We start from the raw sequence: 16,244 nt of genomic DNA, 5'->3' as shown, positions 1-16,244 counted from the left end.
AGCGCCACACCAGGACTCCATTTTGCCCATGTTGTTGTGAAGTGCCATCGAGTCGATTGCAACCCATAGTGACCATAGGGTTTCCAAGGAGCGACTGGTGAGCTTGAACTGCTGACCTTGTGATTTTGCCCATAGAATCCTTCAGTATTGCAACTGAGGCTTGAATTTTTCCTTCAGTTCACTCAGCTTGAGAAATGTTGAGCATGTTCTTCCTTTTTTTGGTTTTCTAACTCCAGATCTTTGCATGGTAACATTTCGTTATAATACTTGACTTTGTCTTCTAGTGTGTGATTGTTCAATTGAGTTGAACCCCTAAGGGCATGTGTACTATAACACTGAAGTTGTAATGTGTGTAATTGGAGGCTAATGTAATGTGGTTAAGCATCGGGCTGCTTACTGATAGGTCAGCTGTTCAAACCCACCAGCTGCTCGTAGGAGAATGGTGTGGCAGTCTGGTTCGGTAAAGGTTTACAGTCTTGGAAACGGTCTGAAACCGTTCTAGTTTGTCCTCCATGGTGTCAGGAGTCTGAATTGACTTTGGTTTGGGGGTTAATATGTGGAACGTGATGTGAAATTTAAGCTAAGGAAACAGGTCTTGCTTTTACTGTAAAGTAAGCTTTCAAAATGTGTGCAAAGATGACATTTGGAATTTGACAATCAACCTGAATAAGAGTTGCCTTCGCATGCCGGAAAAGTTAAAACTTTCCAAAGAATGTGAGTATTCCTAATCCTAATTCTTCAGAAGTATTGTCGGACCCCTAATAAGATCTGAGTAAAATTCCTTGCAGGCATTCAGTAGACCTAGTGAACTGTGACAGGGAATGTAGTGAAGGCCTGTGGCAGACAGAATCTTTCATCTCAATGTCCTGACACCTGCTGTAGAGATCAGTAAAACAAAACTCTTCATTCGTAGTTGAGACGTTTGCTGAGGCAGTCCCAGAAAAGCAGCTTCCCAGTTAACCAGCCTTTGACAGAACACAACCCACTTCACAGAGCTAAACACCTAATGCTCCTGCTCTTTAAAAAAAAAAAATAATAATAATAAATGATTGCTCAAGTCCAAAATCATTTTAGTTGTAGGACATGTGTAACCTTGGAAGAGAAGGTAATCTTCCATTTCAGGAACAGAGGACCCTAGGACCACCAAGAGGGAGGATCATGAGTAGAGTGTGGGATCCTAACCAGAGAAACACAGCAGCAGAAACAGAGGCAGAGGTGATGGCATGGAGAGAGAGTAGCTGAGGACTCTAGGCCCAAGGACAGAGAAAGACTGTGTGCCTGCGGGCAGGAGGCTGACTTGCAAAATGTGTCCTTTGAACTTTTAAATGAATGTATATTTTCTGTGTGGTATGTGTACATGAAAAATCAACAAGGGAATAGAGGTAAATACTGTCACCTGTTGGTGCATAGAGAGGATTGTAATCATTGCAGTAAAGCAAAATATGATTTGTTGAATGTAAAACTGATGATCTTCCCTGAAAACATTCACTGAATTTATAATAAAAATTTTTAATAATTAACAAACAGATTTCTATCAGGAATTTATGTGAATGGGTTTCTGGAACATTCTAAAATTGAATGGTATTCAGCCCAATTTGCTCATAGTTTCCGTAATGATATCTGTGTGGGTGGTGTGCTACCTCAAGGGAGAAAGACAAGACGTTCTACGCCCACAAATATACGTACGTAGCCTCAGAAACCCTAGACAGGGTCGCTGTGGGTCTGAACTGACGCAACAGCACTTAACAACAATAACAACATATGGTTGGTACTCAAGTACTAACCTAAAGACTGGAGGTCTGAACCCACGGAAGAAATAAATGCCTAGGGTCTACTCCCATGAAGACTGTCTTTAAAGTGCCATTGAGTCAGTTCTAACTCATAGCAACCTTGTGTAGCATTTCCGAGGAATGGCTGGTGGGTTTGAACTACTGACCTTGCAGTTAGCAGTCCAGGGTTTATCCTACCGTGCCATACCAGGACTCCAGAGTGTTGTTTGCAGAGACCCATTTCCTGTGAGAATCCTCTGAGAGTACAGCGCTATGTATAGAGACAGATACGTCTTTTTTTATATAGGTGTTCAAGAGTTAGAAGACAAACCTTGATGTCTTTCTTGTCTGTCTGCAGATGTTACTTTTGAGAAAATGTATGTGCTTAGCTGTATATGTGATGTTGTTATGACAGTTGTAGTAATCACAGGTTTGGTGCTGTATCTCAGAAAGATACTTTTTAACAAGACATCTGTGATTGGAATGCAAAACCACTGAAAATGGGAATTTTAACACAAGTGCAAGTTGCAGACAGTTCCTTTTATTCAAAGGGACTTCAAAAAGTTTATAGAAAAAAATGGAATTAAGAGATAGTGACATGTTTCCAGGAACTTTTTGAAGCCCCCTCTTAGTAAAGCAAATATAAGTTTACTCGCACATTGTGTTAACATTTTAAACATTAAGAATTTAAATGAAAGGATACTGTCATCCCCGTGAAAAGGAGCCTTGGTAGCACAGTGGTGAAGCTGCTTCCAAAAGGTCGGCAGTTCAAGCCCTGCAGCCATTCCACCAGGGAACGATGCGGCAGTCTGCTTCTGTAAAGATTCTGTTGTTTTATAGTCAGTTCCCACTCATCCTGAGTTTCCAAGGAGTGGATGGTGGATTTGAACTGCCAACCTTGCAATGAGCAGGCAGTGCTTATCCTACAGTCATACACCAGGACTGTAAAGCTGACAACCTATGGAACTGTTGTACTGTGTCTCTCCGTCCTATAGGACCCTAGTGTTACAGAGTTGGGTCGTTCTGAGTCAAAATGGACAGCAATGGGTACTTTTATCAGCTGAGGACTTAAATAGTACAGCATAGTTAGGAACTTAGCTGTTCACCTCAACTCTTATCTTTTTCTCCTTTTCTGGTGTCAAATCCTGCTCAAGCCCTGGATGGAATAAGGCTATGTGGCTTAGCTGCAGGAAAACCTGAGAAGCTGTTCTCACTCCGAAGCTGACAGGCTTTCTCACAGACTTGGGTGTGATGGCAGCGTTCCATAGCGTCACTGTGGGGACCCAGTCGATGCTGCTTCCGCTGCCAAGTCACTTCCTCCACAGAGCACCCCGTGGACATTCGTCCTCAGTTCTTCCCTGCCAGTGTTTGCACAGCTGCGCCAGTATCACCCATCCTGCTGAGAACCGTCTTCGGTGCTTAACCTGCGATGTGACACTTGGTTGTGGCTGTTGTTGTTAAGTGCTGTCAAGTCGATTTTGACTCATAGTGACCCTGGATAGGGTTTCTGAGGAGCAGCTGGTGGATTTGAACTGCCGACCTTGTGGTTCAAACCAACTTTGAAGTCCAGTGCATTAACCCACAGTGCCACACCAGGACTCCTATAACAACAATATTGTTGTTATTGTTATGTGCCGTGGAGTCGGTTCCGATTCATAGTGACCCTGCACAGGGTTTCCGAGGCTGTAAATCTTTACGGGAGCGGAACACCTCATCTTTCTCCCACGGAACAGCTGGTAGTTTGGAACTGCCAGCCTTAAAGTTAGCAGCCAAATTCGTAGCCACTGGGCTACCAGAGCTCCTTATAACAATATTAATTCTCCCTGATTTAGATGTTTTCAGTTGTAATAGCGAAATCCTTCAAAAATGATTTATTTGTCTCAGAAACTGGGGAATGACTAGAAAGTCAGGAATGATCCAACTCCATGTTTTTCTTAAAGTTACCCAAAAAGCATATCTTAGTTCAGTCTGCTGACAAATGTAGCAAGCCCACTGTAATAACATATCCATACTTACAACAGGTTAGCCGGCATAGAAAGCCAGTGCCTACCAGAGCTGTGAGGTCTGCAAATTAAATAAGAACTAGGGCTGCAAACTGCAAGGTCAGCAGTTCGAATCTACCAGCCACCCAGGGGAGGGAGATGAGAGGTTTTCTGCTCCCGTAAAGATTTACAGCCTCAGAAACCCTATACAGGTTCGCTGTGAGTCGGAACCGACTCCACGGCACACCACCACCACTGCCACTGTGTGCTAAAAGGAGCCCAGATATTGCAGTGGATAAAGCACTTGGCTGCTTAAAGTTCAGCAGTTCAAACTCACCAGCCACTCCAAGGGAGAAAGATGAAGCAGTCTGCGTCTATAAAGGTTACAGCCTCGGAACCTTTGGGGTACTTCTACTCTGCCTTATAGGATCAGTGAGTCAGAATCGGCTCGGCAGCAGTGAGTGGTTTGGTGTTTGGGTTTGCTGTACTGGATATGGGACATAATGGTGAAGATGGCAAATCCCCAGCTCTGAGAGTTCCGACCTGTGACTTCAGCACAACAACTTCCGTATTCACCAGCCTGGTGATCTGCCCAGAAAACCCTGTGGAACCGTTCTGCTATGTCGTCCATGGGGGCGCTATACCAGAATCGGGTTTTTTTGGTCCTAGTGTTAGAGTCCTGGTGTGGCACTGTAGGATAAACACTGGACTGCTAACTACAAGGTTGGTGGTTCAAACCCACCAGCTGCTCCTTGGAAACCCTGTATTGGGTCGTTATGAGTCAGAACTGACTCGATGGCACTAAACAACAACAGTGTTGGAGTCCTGGTATGGTGCTGTAGGTGTGCACTGGACCGCAAGGTCGATTTGACCTTCAAGGTCAGCAGTTCAAACTCACCAGCTGCTCCTCAGAAACCCTATACAGGGTCGTTATGAGCCGGAACCAACCTGACATCACTGAACCCCAGAGTTGGGGACAGAAAAGTGGTACAGCCAATATGCAGGGGGGCTTCAAAGAGTTTGTGGGGAAATGGAATGAAAAGATAATACAGTTTATCCAGGAACATTTGAAGCCCCCTCGTATATTAATAAAAAATTCCCTAAGAGACAGCGTGCTTGATCCATCTTAGATAGCCCACACATTATCTCAGTCCGTATTTATAGTGAACAAGGGTATTTGCACTGTTCCCTTGGTCATGGTGGCCGCCACTATTGGGCTGGACCTTTGCGTCCACTGGACTTCCAACTGACTGCCTCTTTGGTTTGCAGGCAGCACCAGGGTCAACTTGGTGAAGATCCCATCGACGGCCTCCAGTCCGCGGGACACAGCCCTGGCAGCGGTCATCTGCAGTGCCCTGGCCACCGTCCTACTGGCTCTGCTCATCCTCTGCGTCATCTACTGCAAGAGGCAGTTCATGGAGAAGAAGCCGAGCTGTAAGTGCGGCTCTCTTTGTGTTTTAGTGTCTTAGTGGTCCGACAACAAACACAACTGAATCTGTAAGCTGATGTGAGACTAACCGGCTCTGTCTTCCACCCAGTCTCCGAGGCACTGAGGAAATGGCAAGACTGCCTAGGGTCAGCTATTCCAGTGCCGCAGGATAGACATCAAAATCTGTCTAAGCCAAAGATGTCCTCGAGATTTCTCCACCGTAAGCCATTGTTCCTCCAAACCCACTGCCATCCTATCACCAGAGTAGAACCGCTCCATCGGGCTTCTGAGACTAAGTGTTTATGGGAGCAGACAGCCTCATCTTTCTCCCATCAAGTGGCTGGAGGTTAGAACCGCAGACCTTTCAGTTAGACACCCACTGCTTACCCACTGTGCTATCAGGGTTCCTTACAAACCAATTTACAAGTCACTTCCTCTGACCCACAGTGACCCAACCCATCCGTGTGTATCAGAGTAGAGCCAAGCTCCACAGGGTGTTCAAAGGCTGATTTTTCAAAAGTAGATCTCCAGGTCTTCCTTCTGAGGTGCTTTTGGGTGGACCTAAGCCTTTCTGTTAGCAGCCCACCATATTAACCACTGACACCAGTCTGGGACCATTCTGGCAGCTTGTCGTTGTCGTTATGTGCTGTGGAGTCGGTTCCGACTCATAACAACCCTGTACAGGGTTTCCGAGGCTGTAAATCTTTACAGGAGCAGAAAGCCTCATCTTTCTCCCGTGGAGCAGCTGGTAGTTTTGAACTGCTGACCTTGGCGGTTTGCAGCCTGATTCGTAACCACTATGCTACCAGAGCTCCTTAAGGAATTTTCTGATTCAATGATTTCTCTATTTCTATATTATTTCCAATGTCAAAAGAAATAGTCAAGACTTTGAGTAGCAACCATCTTTTTCTTTAAAAATGCAAAATCCAGAATGGTGGTGGTACTGTGGGCTTGTACTGAGATGTCAGTGAATCTCTACAAAGGAAGTATCCCGCTCATAGAATGTTCTCCATCCCCACTTCCAGGGTCTCTGAGATCACAGGACATCCAGTACAACGGGTCCGAGCTGTCCTATTTTGACCGTCCAGGACTCCAGGAGTCTTCTCACTGCGGATGCCGCTGTGATGCCCAGGCCTGTGGTAAGCTGCAGGCAGGGGCCTCTGGAGGAGCTCTGAACTAGAAGCCCCTCTTCTTCTCACAGCTTGTCAGAATCCATCCTTTGTCCTTGTCACGTTTCCCTTCTCCAGCCTTCCTTGGTTCATGACACGGACGGGTATCTGGAAAGAGTAATTTCATAGAAGGACTTTCAGTTTAGGTTTGCCTGACGGTTGTTCTTACGATGAAATGTGGGAATACTGCCAAAGCCCCGCTGTGTCCTCAACAGGAAGTTGCCTCGGGACGATAGTGCCCTTGCCTGGTCAGCTTGGTTTTGGCCCCTTTGTAGTTTCTCCACTGTAAGGCATTGTTCTTCCAAACCTACTGCCATCCACTCAATTCTGACTCATCGCGACCCTGTGGGGCACATTGTTCTTCTCACTGTCATGAATACAGGTGTTTGGGGGAGACTTGGAGATGGTGCACACAGCCTGCTGCTCCTCAGATGTTCACCCATTACTGTTCACACCCATTCACTGTTAGGGACAAGTGAGGGTTTATAAGCGCCGACTCTTTCATTTTGTCATTCCCACTCCATGTATTTTATGGGAAGGAAGAGTTTTTCCCTTTCCCTCATTTATTCCTCTCCTTTTATTAGTGTGGACTCAATTTTTGATGGGTTGTTAATTCTATCCTTATTGGTTTTGAGGCTCAAATTCTCTGTGGTTTGGCCAGTGGAAGTCCCCTCATAGGACTCTCTTAGTTCCTGGAGTAACAGGCTGTTTCAGGCCCACCTTGTGGCTTCACCCTCACACACAAACCCGCCCTAGAATCAGCCGTCTACACAGCATGGCCCTGTGCCCTGTCATTTTCTTTTCCATCATTCTGAAAGGTTCCCTGGTGGGGATGATGTGTGAGTGGGGAATGGATCCAAAAGCGGTCGGTCTCCAGGGTTCTCGAAGGTTGTGTTTAGATGATGCATGATGAAGACCTTGTTGTGAGAGCAGTTTCGATGAGAGACGACAAGTGGGCGACCTATTTAACCTCTGACAATTACTTCCTGTTTCTAAAAGCAACAGATACTCTTCTTGGGAAATTTGAACATGCACAAATACATTGTTGTTGTTGGTACCTAAGTACCATCGAGTTGGTACTGACTCATAGCAACCCTATGCACAGCAGAATGAAACACTGCCCGATCCTGGGCCAACCTCACTATTGTTGCCACACTTGAGTCCATTGATGCTGCCACTTGGCCAATCCATCTCTCTGGGGGGGTCTTCTTCTTTTTCTCTGACCCTCCACCTTACCAAATACGATATACTTCTCCAGCGACTGGTTCCTCCTGACAATATGTCTGAAGTATGAGAGATGAAGCTTGGCCATCCTGGCATCCATGGAGCACTCTGGCTACACTTCTTCCAACACGGGTCTATTGGTTCTTTTGGCAGCCCACAGCACTCTCAATATTCTCCTCCAACACCATAACTCAGAAGAATCAATTCTTGTATTGTCTTCCTTATTCACTGTCCAGCTTTCACATGCATATGAGGTTATTGAAAATACCATGGCTTGGGTCAGGTGCACTTTAGTCCTTAAGCTGACATCTTTGCTCTTCAACACTTTAAGAAGGTCTTGTGCGACAGATTTGCCCAATGCAATACGTCATTTGATTTCTTGGCTGCTGCTTCAATGAGTGTTGATAGTTGATCCAAGAAGAATGAAGTCTTTGACAACTTCAATATTTTCTTCATTGATAAGAATGTTGTTTATTGGTCCAGTGGTGAGGATTTTTGTTTTCTTTATATTGAGATGCAATTCATACCGAAGGCTGTACTCCTTGATCTTCATCAGATCTTCATCTTCATCATGGACCTCACCAAGTGGAATACACAGAAATCAAATTGACTCCATCTGCAGAAAGAGACAATGGAAAAGCTCCGTATCATCAGTCAAAACAAGGCCAGGGGCAGACTGTGGAACAGACCATCAATTACTCATATGCGAATTCAAACTAAAGCTGAAGAAAGTGAAAACAAGTCCACAAGAGCCAACATATGACCTTGAATATATCCTACCTGAATTTAGAGATCATCTGAAGAACAGATTTTGATACATTAAACACCGAAGACCAGAAGAGTTGTGGGATATCAAGAGCATCATACAATAAGAAAGCAAAAGTCATTAAGAAGACAAGAAAGAAGGAAAAATCAAAATGGAGTCAGAAGAGACACTGAAACTTGGTCTCCAGCGTAGAGATGCTAAAGCAAATGGAAGAAATGAGGAGATATGAGACAGACATGAACAGAAAATTTCAAAGATCAGCTCGAGAAGATAAAAGTCAAATATTACAAAGAACTGTGCAGAGATCTGGAATCAGAAAATCAAAAAGGAAGGACATGCTCAGCATTTCTCAAGCTGAGGGAACTGAAGAAAAAATTCAAGCCTCAACTTTCATTATTGAAGGATTCTCTGGGCAAATTATTGAATGATGCAGAAAGCATTAAGAGAAGATAAAGGAATACACAGAGTCACTGTACCAAAAAGAGATGGTTGATGCTCAACCATTTCAAGAGGTAGCATATGATCAAGAGTCAATGATACTGAAGGAAGAAGTCCAAGGTGCATTGAGGGAATTGGCAAAGAACAAGGCACCAGGAATTGATGGAATAAAAATGGAAATCTTTCAAGAAAGTGATGCAGCCCTGGAGGCATTCACTCATCTCTGCCAAGAAATTTGGAAGACATCTATCTGGCCGACTGATTGGAAGAGATCCATATTTGTGCCCATTCCAACTGTTAGATAGGGAGCGAGAATTAGAGGAAAATCTAGAAGGCTAGTCACCAAAATATTGACTGTGTTTCCATGCGAGAGGATTATTTATACAGCTGTGCCCACACGTCTACTTATTCCTTAAGTTATGTTCCCAGCACTGAAGAACATGGATGTGTAGGTGGGGCTGGGGGTGTTTGTATGAGTTTTGAGTGTGAGAGAATGTGTGTGCGTGAATGTGGTTGTATGTGACTGTTGATGTGGTATAGTGTGTGCGAGTGAAGGTGAGCATGTATGTGAATGTTCATGGCAGGTGTGTGTGAATGTATGTGGCATGTGAGTGTGTGTACATGAGAATGTGGTGTGAGTGTTGTGGTATGTGTGGTATGTACGTGGTATGTGTGAGTGAGTTGTGTGTATGTGTGGTGTGTGGTGGATGTATAGTCTGAGCAGTTGCTGGGCCCTGCTCTGTATTCTAGATGGCTCCATAGAATTGTGTTGCTATTTGTGTGTGTGTGGTGTGTGTGTGAGTGAGTATGTGTGGTACGTGGTGTGTGGTGGACCAACGGGTCTAGCAGGTGCTGGGCCCCTCTGGACTCCCAACATTTTGCCGTCTCTGAGGCAACAGCAGTAGCATCTGAGAGCCATCCCACGAACAGATTCATCACCTTTCAACTTCCTTTATAAGAAAAAAATAGAGGAAAATTAAACTCATACCCTCTCCCTCCAAATAAAGCACTACAGAGAATGGCTAACTTGAAGAAGAGTACGTTGAGCTGTGTTAAGGAGAAAGTTCCTCACATCAGGCATGTGTTGGCTTCCCCAGGGCCTGTCCACCTGGTTCCGTCCCTGCCACGTGACGAGGCCTGCATCCTGAGCCGGGCAGCCCTGGGATGCTCCGGCCACTCCAAGGCTGTGCTCCACGAGAGGTACCGTTCTTGTTTTAGCCCCTATAACATAACTGCACATGTGCCAGTGGAAATACTTTTTCCTACCCTCGGAAGCCCTGGGGTCAGTTCTGCTCTGTCCTCTAGGTCTCTGTGAGTCCAGTCAACTCAAAGGCAATAGGTTTTTTATTACTCGTTGCTTTCGAGTTAATTCCAACTCACGGTGACATTACAGAACAGAGTCGAACTGCCTAATAAGGTTTCCAAGGTTGTAAATCTTTACAGAAGCAGATTACCGCATCGTCCAGGGGCTGGTGGGTTTGAACTGCCGACCTTTTGGTTAGCAATCTGGTGTTTATCCTGCGGCACCAACAAGGCTCCTTAAACATTCTCCAATTTGCCCATTTTTCATGTGGAACTATGAGGACATCACTGCAGTGATAAAAATATTTTTTTAAGTATACGTTAGTGACATTTTGGATTTTGGAGTGGGGGGATTGGCAAGAAAAAAGTCCATCTCTCAAGGTTGCTAAGATCTGCTGCAACGAATGCCTCCACACTCTGCTTCCCAGTCATGTGATTTTGGCATCTGTTCATGATGTGTTCCACCCCTGTCATAGGCGAATCGTTTTTAACATTTAACATGTCATGTACTGATAGAATTTTAGAACATTCATCAAGGTAGTTAGGATGCAAATAGCTAATAGAAATGGGTATAAAAATCCATTTTAAAGTAAGTTGAATAAGTTGGCATATTGAGGCAAGTTTGAACAACAGAAAGCGCTACACTCTGACCGAAATTCCTATTATCTAAAAGATTTAAACTTTCAGCTGAAATGTAGCCTGGTACTGGTGTTTTTCTTCTTCCGTGGTACTCATAGCATCTTTGTGTTCAGGACAGCAGGTTCTGTGGGGGAGATGATGCCCACATTCTTCGGGTCCCTCTCCCGGTCTGTCGGTGGTGAATTTTCTGATGCCTGGCCTCTGATGCAAAGTCCCGTTTGCGGTGACAACGTCTCCTTTTGTGAATCTCACCCTGAATTCACTGCAGAAGAGATCAACGCTTTCCATCGAGACCATGAAAATGCAACACCTTGGGATTCCAACAACTGTCAAGATTGGGCTGCTTTAGGTTTTCCGAGTCACGCTCATTCTGAAAACGTTACAGAAGCGAGTGATTTATCGAGACGTAACACCACACTGATAGAATCAGCACTAACTCAGGATGCATTACCCTCCAGATGCCAGCGAGACAGAGATCTAGAGAACGAAGTTGCTGTGAACCTCGCCACACCCACTTCCCTGCAGGTGAGGCCATGACTGAGGGGCTGTTGGCAGGCCCTAAGGAATGGAGATCTGTTCCTACCCAGGGGGACCCTGATGAACAAACAGTGTCCTTGTTGTTCTGATTTGCTATTCAGCCCTGTGTGTGTGGTGACCCCATGCGCCAACAGTGCGAGATGCTGTCTCGTTCCACACTATGTGGACCAGTGTCATCACGGCTTTCAGGGGCTGATTTTCAGAAGTGGAATGCCAGACCTTCATAGTCTTAGTGTGAAGGCACCACTCAAACCTATTCAACTAGAGCTTCCTCTGACAGATGGGTTGGTAGTAGGTGCCTTCAGGCACACTGAGTGGCCATCAAACCTGGGTCTTTCACGTGAATCTCTGAACCACCAGTACCTCCTTTTCTATAGTGAATATACATGATTTCCTAGTGCTGTGCTATAGCATAAGCACTGGATTGCTAACCAAAACATCAGTGGTCCGAGAGAAAGACTGAGTGCTGGCGGCCAAGAGGCAGGCTTGCAGAATGTGCCCTTTGGTTGTTTAAATTATTATATATTCCTGAGTGTTTTTGTATACAACCCCAAACAAAACAAAACCCCAAAAAAAAAAAAAAACACAGAGAGAATAGAAGCAAATACTGTTGAATGATGATGCACGGAGGAAATTGTAGTCATTGCAATGAAACAATGGTGTAAAACCAATGTTCTCCCATGTAAACAAACTATCACTCAATTCACAATAAGAACTTTAAAAACAAAAAAGGTCAGTGGTTCAAACCTAGCAGCTGCTCCTTGGAGATCTTAGATAGGCTTGCTATGAGTCAGAACTGACTTGACTGCTAACAACAACAACAATAAATATGTAACTTTGCCATCTGGTCAGTCCTGACTCAAAGAGACCGTACAGGACACAGTAGACCAGCCCCATAGGGTTCCCAAGGCTGACACCTTTACGGAAGCAGATGGTCACATCTTTTTCCCTCATAGGGGCTGCTGGGTTCAAACTGTCAACCTTTCCGTTAGCAGCCCAGAGCTTAACCCGCTGCACCACCCGAGCTTGCAAGAAAAGTGTAAGGACTCTGAAAATTAAGTCTGTTCACACTTTCACTGTGTAAATGCTGATGTTTCTTTACATGACATTGCTTTGGATACTAAGCTGGAACCCTACTGCTCAGCTGGTGTGTCTTGTCTGGTTAGACAAGCTGTGCTTGTCTGGTTAGAGGACTGAGACTAGGGTTCTCCAGAGCTCTGGGAAGAAGGAGAATGGCCACTCAGTTCAATGTAACCTGTTCCCCCTGAGTGAGACTGATATGCCAAGTGTTATGAATGTCAGCTCATTCCTGTTTTTTTGGCTATGTTGTTGGTGAGGGTGGAGTTTACAAACACTGTTATCACAACTAAGGATCCCTGGTGACGCTTTGGATTAGGTGTTGGGTTGCTAACTACAAAATTAGGAGGTGGATGGCAATAGATGGGGTTATCGCTGCTAAATGTTTACAGAGCCTAGAAGCACATTTCGTTTATACAATTAGCCCTTCTTCAAAGATAAGAGGTCACCGCCTTCATCAAGATCTCATTAAAGGTACTTAGAACTCAAATTACCACGAAGAGAAAATTATTATGTGTAAAATGAATCCCATGAGCAAAGATTACATTCAAATTGCACAAGAGAATTTGTTAATGAAAGGTTTTGAGGAACCTTCTGAGCTGTGTTCCACGAGTCAAGGTCATCTCCTTATCACATCCTGAGTCCCTAAGAGTTAAGTGTTCACCTGGAAAGCATTAGAATGTAAAGGGACCCTAACTCTGTTTTTCTCTCTACTTGGTGTGAGGGCATGATGCAGTTCTGAAAACGGCTCTGTTACACACTCGTGTTCTTGTGGGTGGTGGAAGACCACTCAGAAAGCAAGTCGTGTGAGAGCCTTTGACAGTCTGTGAGTTCACTTTCATCAAGCTATCTCTCTAGCCTCCATCACCCACTGCCGTGTGTCCATTCTGACTCACTGTCCCCATAGACAGAGTCGAACTGCTCCATAGCATTTCTAAGAAAGTAGCTCTTTAGTGGAGAAAGCCTTACCTTTCTCCCGTAGAACAACTGGTGGATTTGAACCACTGACCTCGTAGCAGCCCAATACTTATCCCACCAAGTCACAAGGGCTCCTTTTCTCCTCTGTGCACTTCTCAGGAAAAGATGCTAAGATATTTGGGAGAATGAGTCAGCCCGTTTCCTAAAAGGAAAAAACACTTAAAAAAAGTTTTCAATGTCACATGAATGAACAGAAGGAATATCAGAGAAGGTATGAGAAGAACTGGGTTCAGCTTCTTCATCAGTGAAAATCGCTGCGTGTGCCTTTAGGGTGAATGTGGTTATCATCATCTTGCCAGTAGTCAACATTGTGGATGAAGCAATCCTTTATTATCAGGAATGTTCAAGAAGCTTTCCTTTCTAGGTGACTTTGTTTCCTTTGTTGTCACTTGTTATTGGTTCCGACTCATAGACACAAACAACAACTAGCAAAAGTTGGAGTCCTGGTGTGGTGCTGTAGGATCAGCACTAAACTGCTAACCACAAGGTCAGCAGTTCAAATCCACTGTCTGTGTTGTATCTGATATTAAGGAGTCCCTGGGTGACTGGAAGGTGGATGGTTCAAATCCACTCAGAGGTACCTCAGAAATCCTATGTTGTTGTTGTTATGTACCGTGGAGTCAGTTCCGACTCATAGCGACCCTGTACAGGGTTTCCAAGGCTGTAAATCTTTACAGGAGCAGAAAGCCTCATCGGTCTCCCACGGAACAGCTGGTAGTTTCGAACTGCTGACCTTGCAGCTCGCAGCCTGATTCATAACCACTACGCTACAGGGTCACTAAGTCGGAATTGACTCAAAGGCACTTGTTGTTAAGTGCCATCAAGTTGGTTCCAACTCATAGCCTCCCCGTGTAGGGTTTCTGAGCAGCAGCTGGTGAGTTTGAACTGCTGACCTTGTGGTTTAACCAACTTTGCGGTCCAGTGCTTTATCCCACAGCGCTACACCAGGGTCCGGCACTCAACTACAATGACAGTTTTAACTACTTTCATTGGGAAGGTGTTGTTTTTCACTTTTCCCTCTGTTGCTATTTTAGGAAGCCTGAGGACTTAGTGCATTTCACAGGAGACCTGTGTACACGGAGCCTGAAGGACCCACCTCTGCAAAGGCTTACAGACTGAGCCTGGTCTGGCCCGGAGTCTGGGAAGGACAGTCTGAACCAGACGGACAGCATTTTAATGAACCCTTAGACCCAGTTGCTTCTGAGCCAGACCAGCTGCAAGCTGCAACCACAAGACAAGACTGCAGGCCGACTCCTGATGTGTTTTCCCTGTTTTCTCAACATGAAGCTGTTAATGCTACACAAGAGAGGACTGCAAAGACTTGAGGGGTTGGGTTTGCCGCCTGGAAAATTCTGGGCATCTCACAAGAAACAGAGACGTGACATTTGAATGTGGTTTTTCTATGACCCAGAGTATAAGTTGCTGTTGATCTTTTCTTTGCAGAAACAGTTTAGAGAGCCGATTGTCCAACTAGAAGCCAACATCAATATTCACTGCTGTTGTTTTTCTGTCAAATTAGGGTTCCAACTTGAGGACTTCCATTTGATGACTGACACTTTTCCATCATCTCCGCTGATTAGCTTAGGTGGCCAGAAATAACTCCGCACCACACCTGCGTACGTCTTGGGTTTATGAGCTGAACCAATCTAAACAAGAATTAGACTACAACACCTTTGTTCCAGAAACCACATCTACCCTCAGCCTCTTCCATCTACCTGCTGTAGCAGGCAGTGAAGGGACTGAATAAGGGGATGGAGCTGGGAAGGGACAGCCCACCTCCCTGAGTTAAAACCACTCTATATACATATCCTAGGGATGTGTGTACAAAGATGAACATATTTATAGGATAATTCGTTACTAGGGAGGCATTGGTTATATCTGCCCCCGTGACTGAGCTTGGAAAAATCAGAACTTATCTGTAGAAAAATGGTTCGTCTGTGTTGTATCTGATATTAAGGAGTCCCTGGGTGACTACTAACTGGAAGGTGGATGGTTCAAACCCACTCAGAGGTACTGCAGAAGAAAGGCCTGGTGATATTATAACATCAGATTCCCCCTACTACTGAAGATAGCACTGGAAACATGACTTAGCATCAATGAGACTCTGTGCACCCCCCCACACACACACACACACACTAGAGCCAGAAGAGAAAGCATGTCTAGGTGAATAGTCTGTGATTGTGATGTGTTCTCTCCAACCTTCAAAATTAGCTAGCTAGTCTATTTCAGACTAATAATGCTGGGTGTGAGAGCATGGTGCCTCTTCTATGGTTCTTGGGGTTGGGGGGGTTGGGGGGGTGGTCCCCTCTGGGCCTAAGAAGGAATGGCCCCTTCAGTCTTGAGCCTGTGAGTGCTCATAATCCTTCTGCCAAGGGGAGGACTGAATGAAGCAGAGGTTGTTTTCTTCCTGCTGGAATCTACTAGACCAGATCTGGCCTTTATTTGTTAGCTGACGATGATTAGATAGTTCACATTTGCACTAAAAAAAAAAGGTGTCAGTGTGAAAAATCAACTGCCTACTTTGCTTGAGAATTACCCTTCCCACATGAACCTTTAAAGAAAACATGAAAAATCTGACTTTCCTAGGACATTTTTTACCTGCTTGTTACCCCGTAGTTTTCTGTCTTTTACAAGATTTGAGTTGTTGTTGTCAGGTGCCATCGAGTAATATGTAATAAATCCTTTTCCTTCTGGCCATTTCTCTGTATAGAGAGAGATGCCCTACATGTGTATCAGCTTACCTGTGTTTGGTACTTCTCATGATCTCTGTTTCGTTAACTGAAATCAGACATTAATCAGAGTGTCTTACGAGACCCCACAATCTTTCACATCAGTCTAATGAACAGTCGTTACTGGTTAATTTGTTCTGGGATTTTTTTAAATTCTTAATTCTCAGTAGTCTCCAATTCCTATGAGAATTTTCCTTTTGAGAAC

General features: G+C 44.8%; 1 protein-coding gene across 1 annotated transcript in view; it reads left to right on the top strand.

The window, feature by feature from the left end:
• The window catches only part of TNFRSF19 (tumor necrosis factor receptor superfamily, member 19), a 71,151-nt gene extending 59,896 nt beyond the window's left edge, over positions 1–11,255 (top strand). Inside the window, exons 5-8 of the mRNA XM_006832052.1 lie at positions 5,021–5,185; positions 6,206–6,319; positions 9,875–9,977; positions 10,832–11,255. Coding sequence (XP_006832115.1) covers positions 5,021–5,185; positions 6,206–6,319; positions 9,875–9,977; positions 10,832–11,255 — 806 coding nt within the window. The remainder of the gene's footprint in view (positions 1–5,020; positions 5,186–6,205; positions 6,320–9,874; positions 9,978–10,831) is intronic.
• The last annotated feature ends 4,989 nt before the right edge of the window (positions 11,256–16,244 follow it).

This window comes from Chrysochloris asiatica, unplaced genomic scaffold (genome assembly GCF_000296735.1).
Source record: "Chrysochloris asiatica unplaced genomic scaffold, ChrAsi1.0 scaffold00005, whole genome shotgun sequence".
NCBI lineage: Eukaryota > Metazoa > Chordata > Mammalia > Afrosoricida > Chrysochloridae > Chrysochloris > Chrysochloris asiatica.
This window is presented reverse-complemented; position numbering and strand designations above follow the sequence as displayed.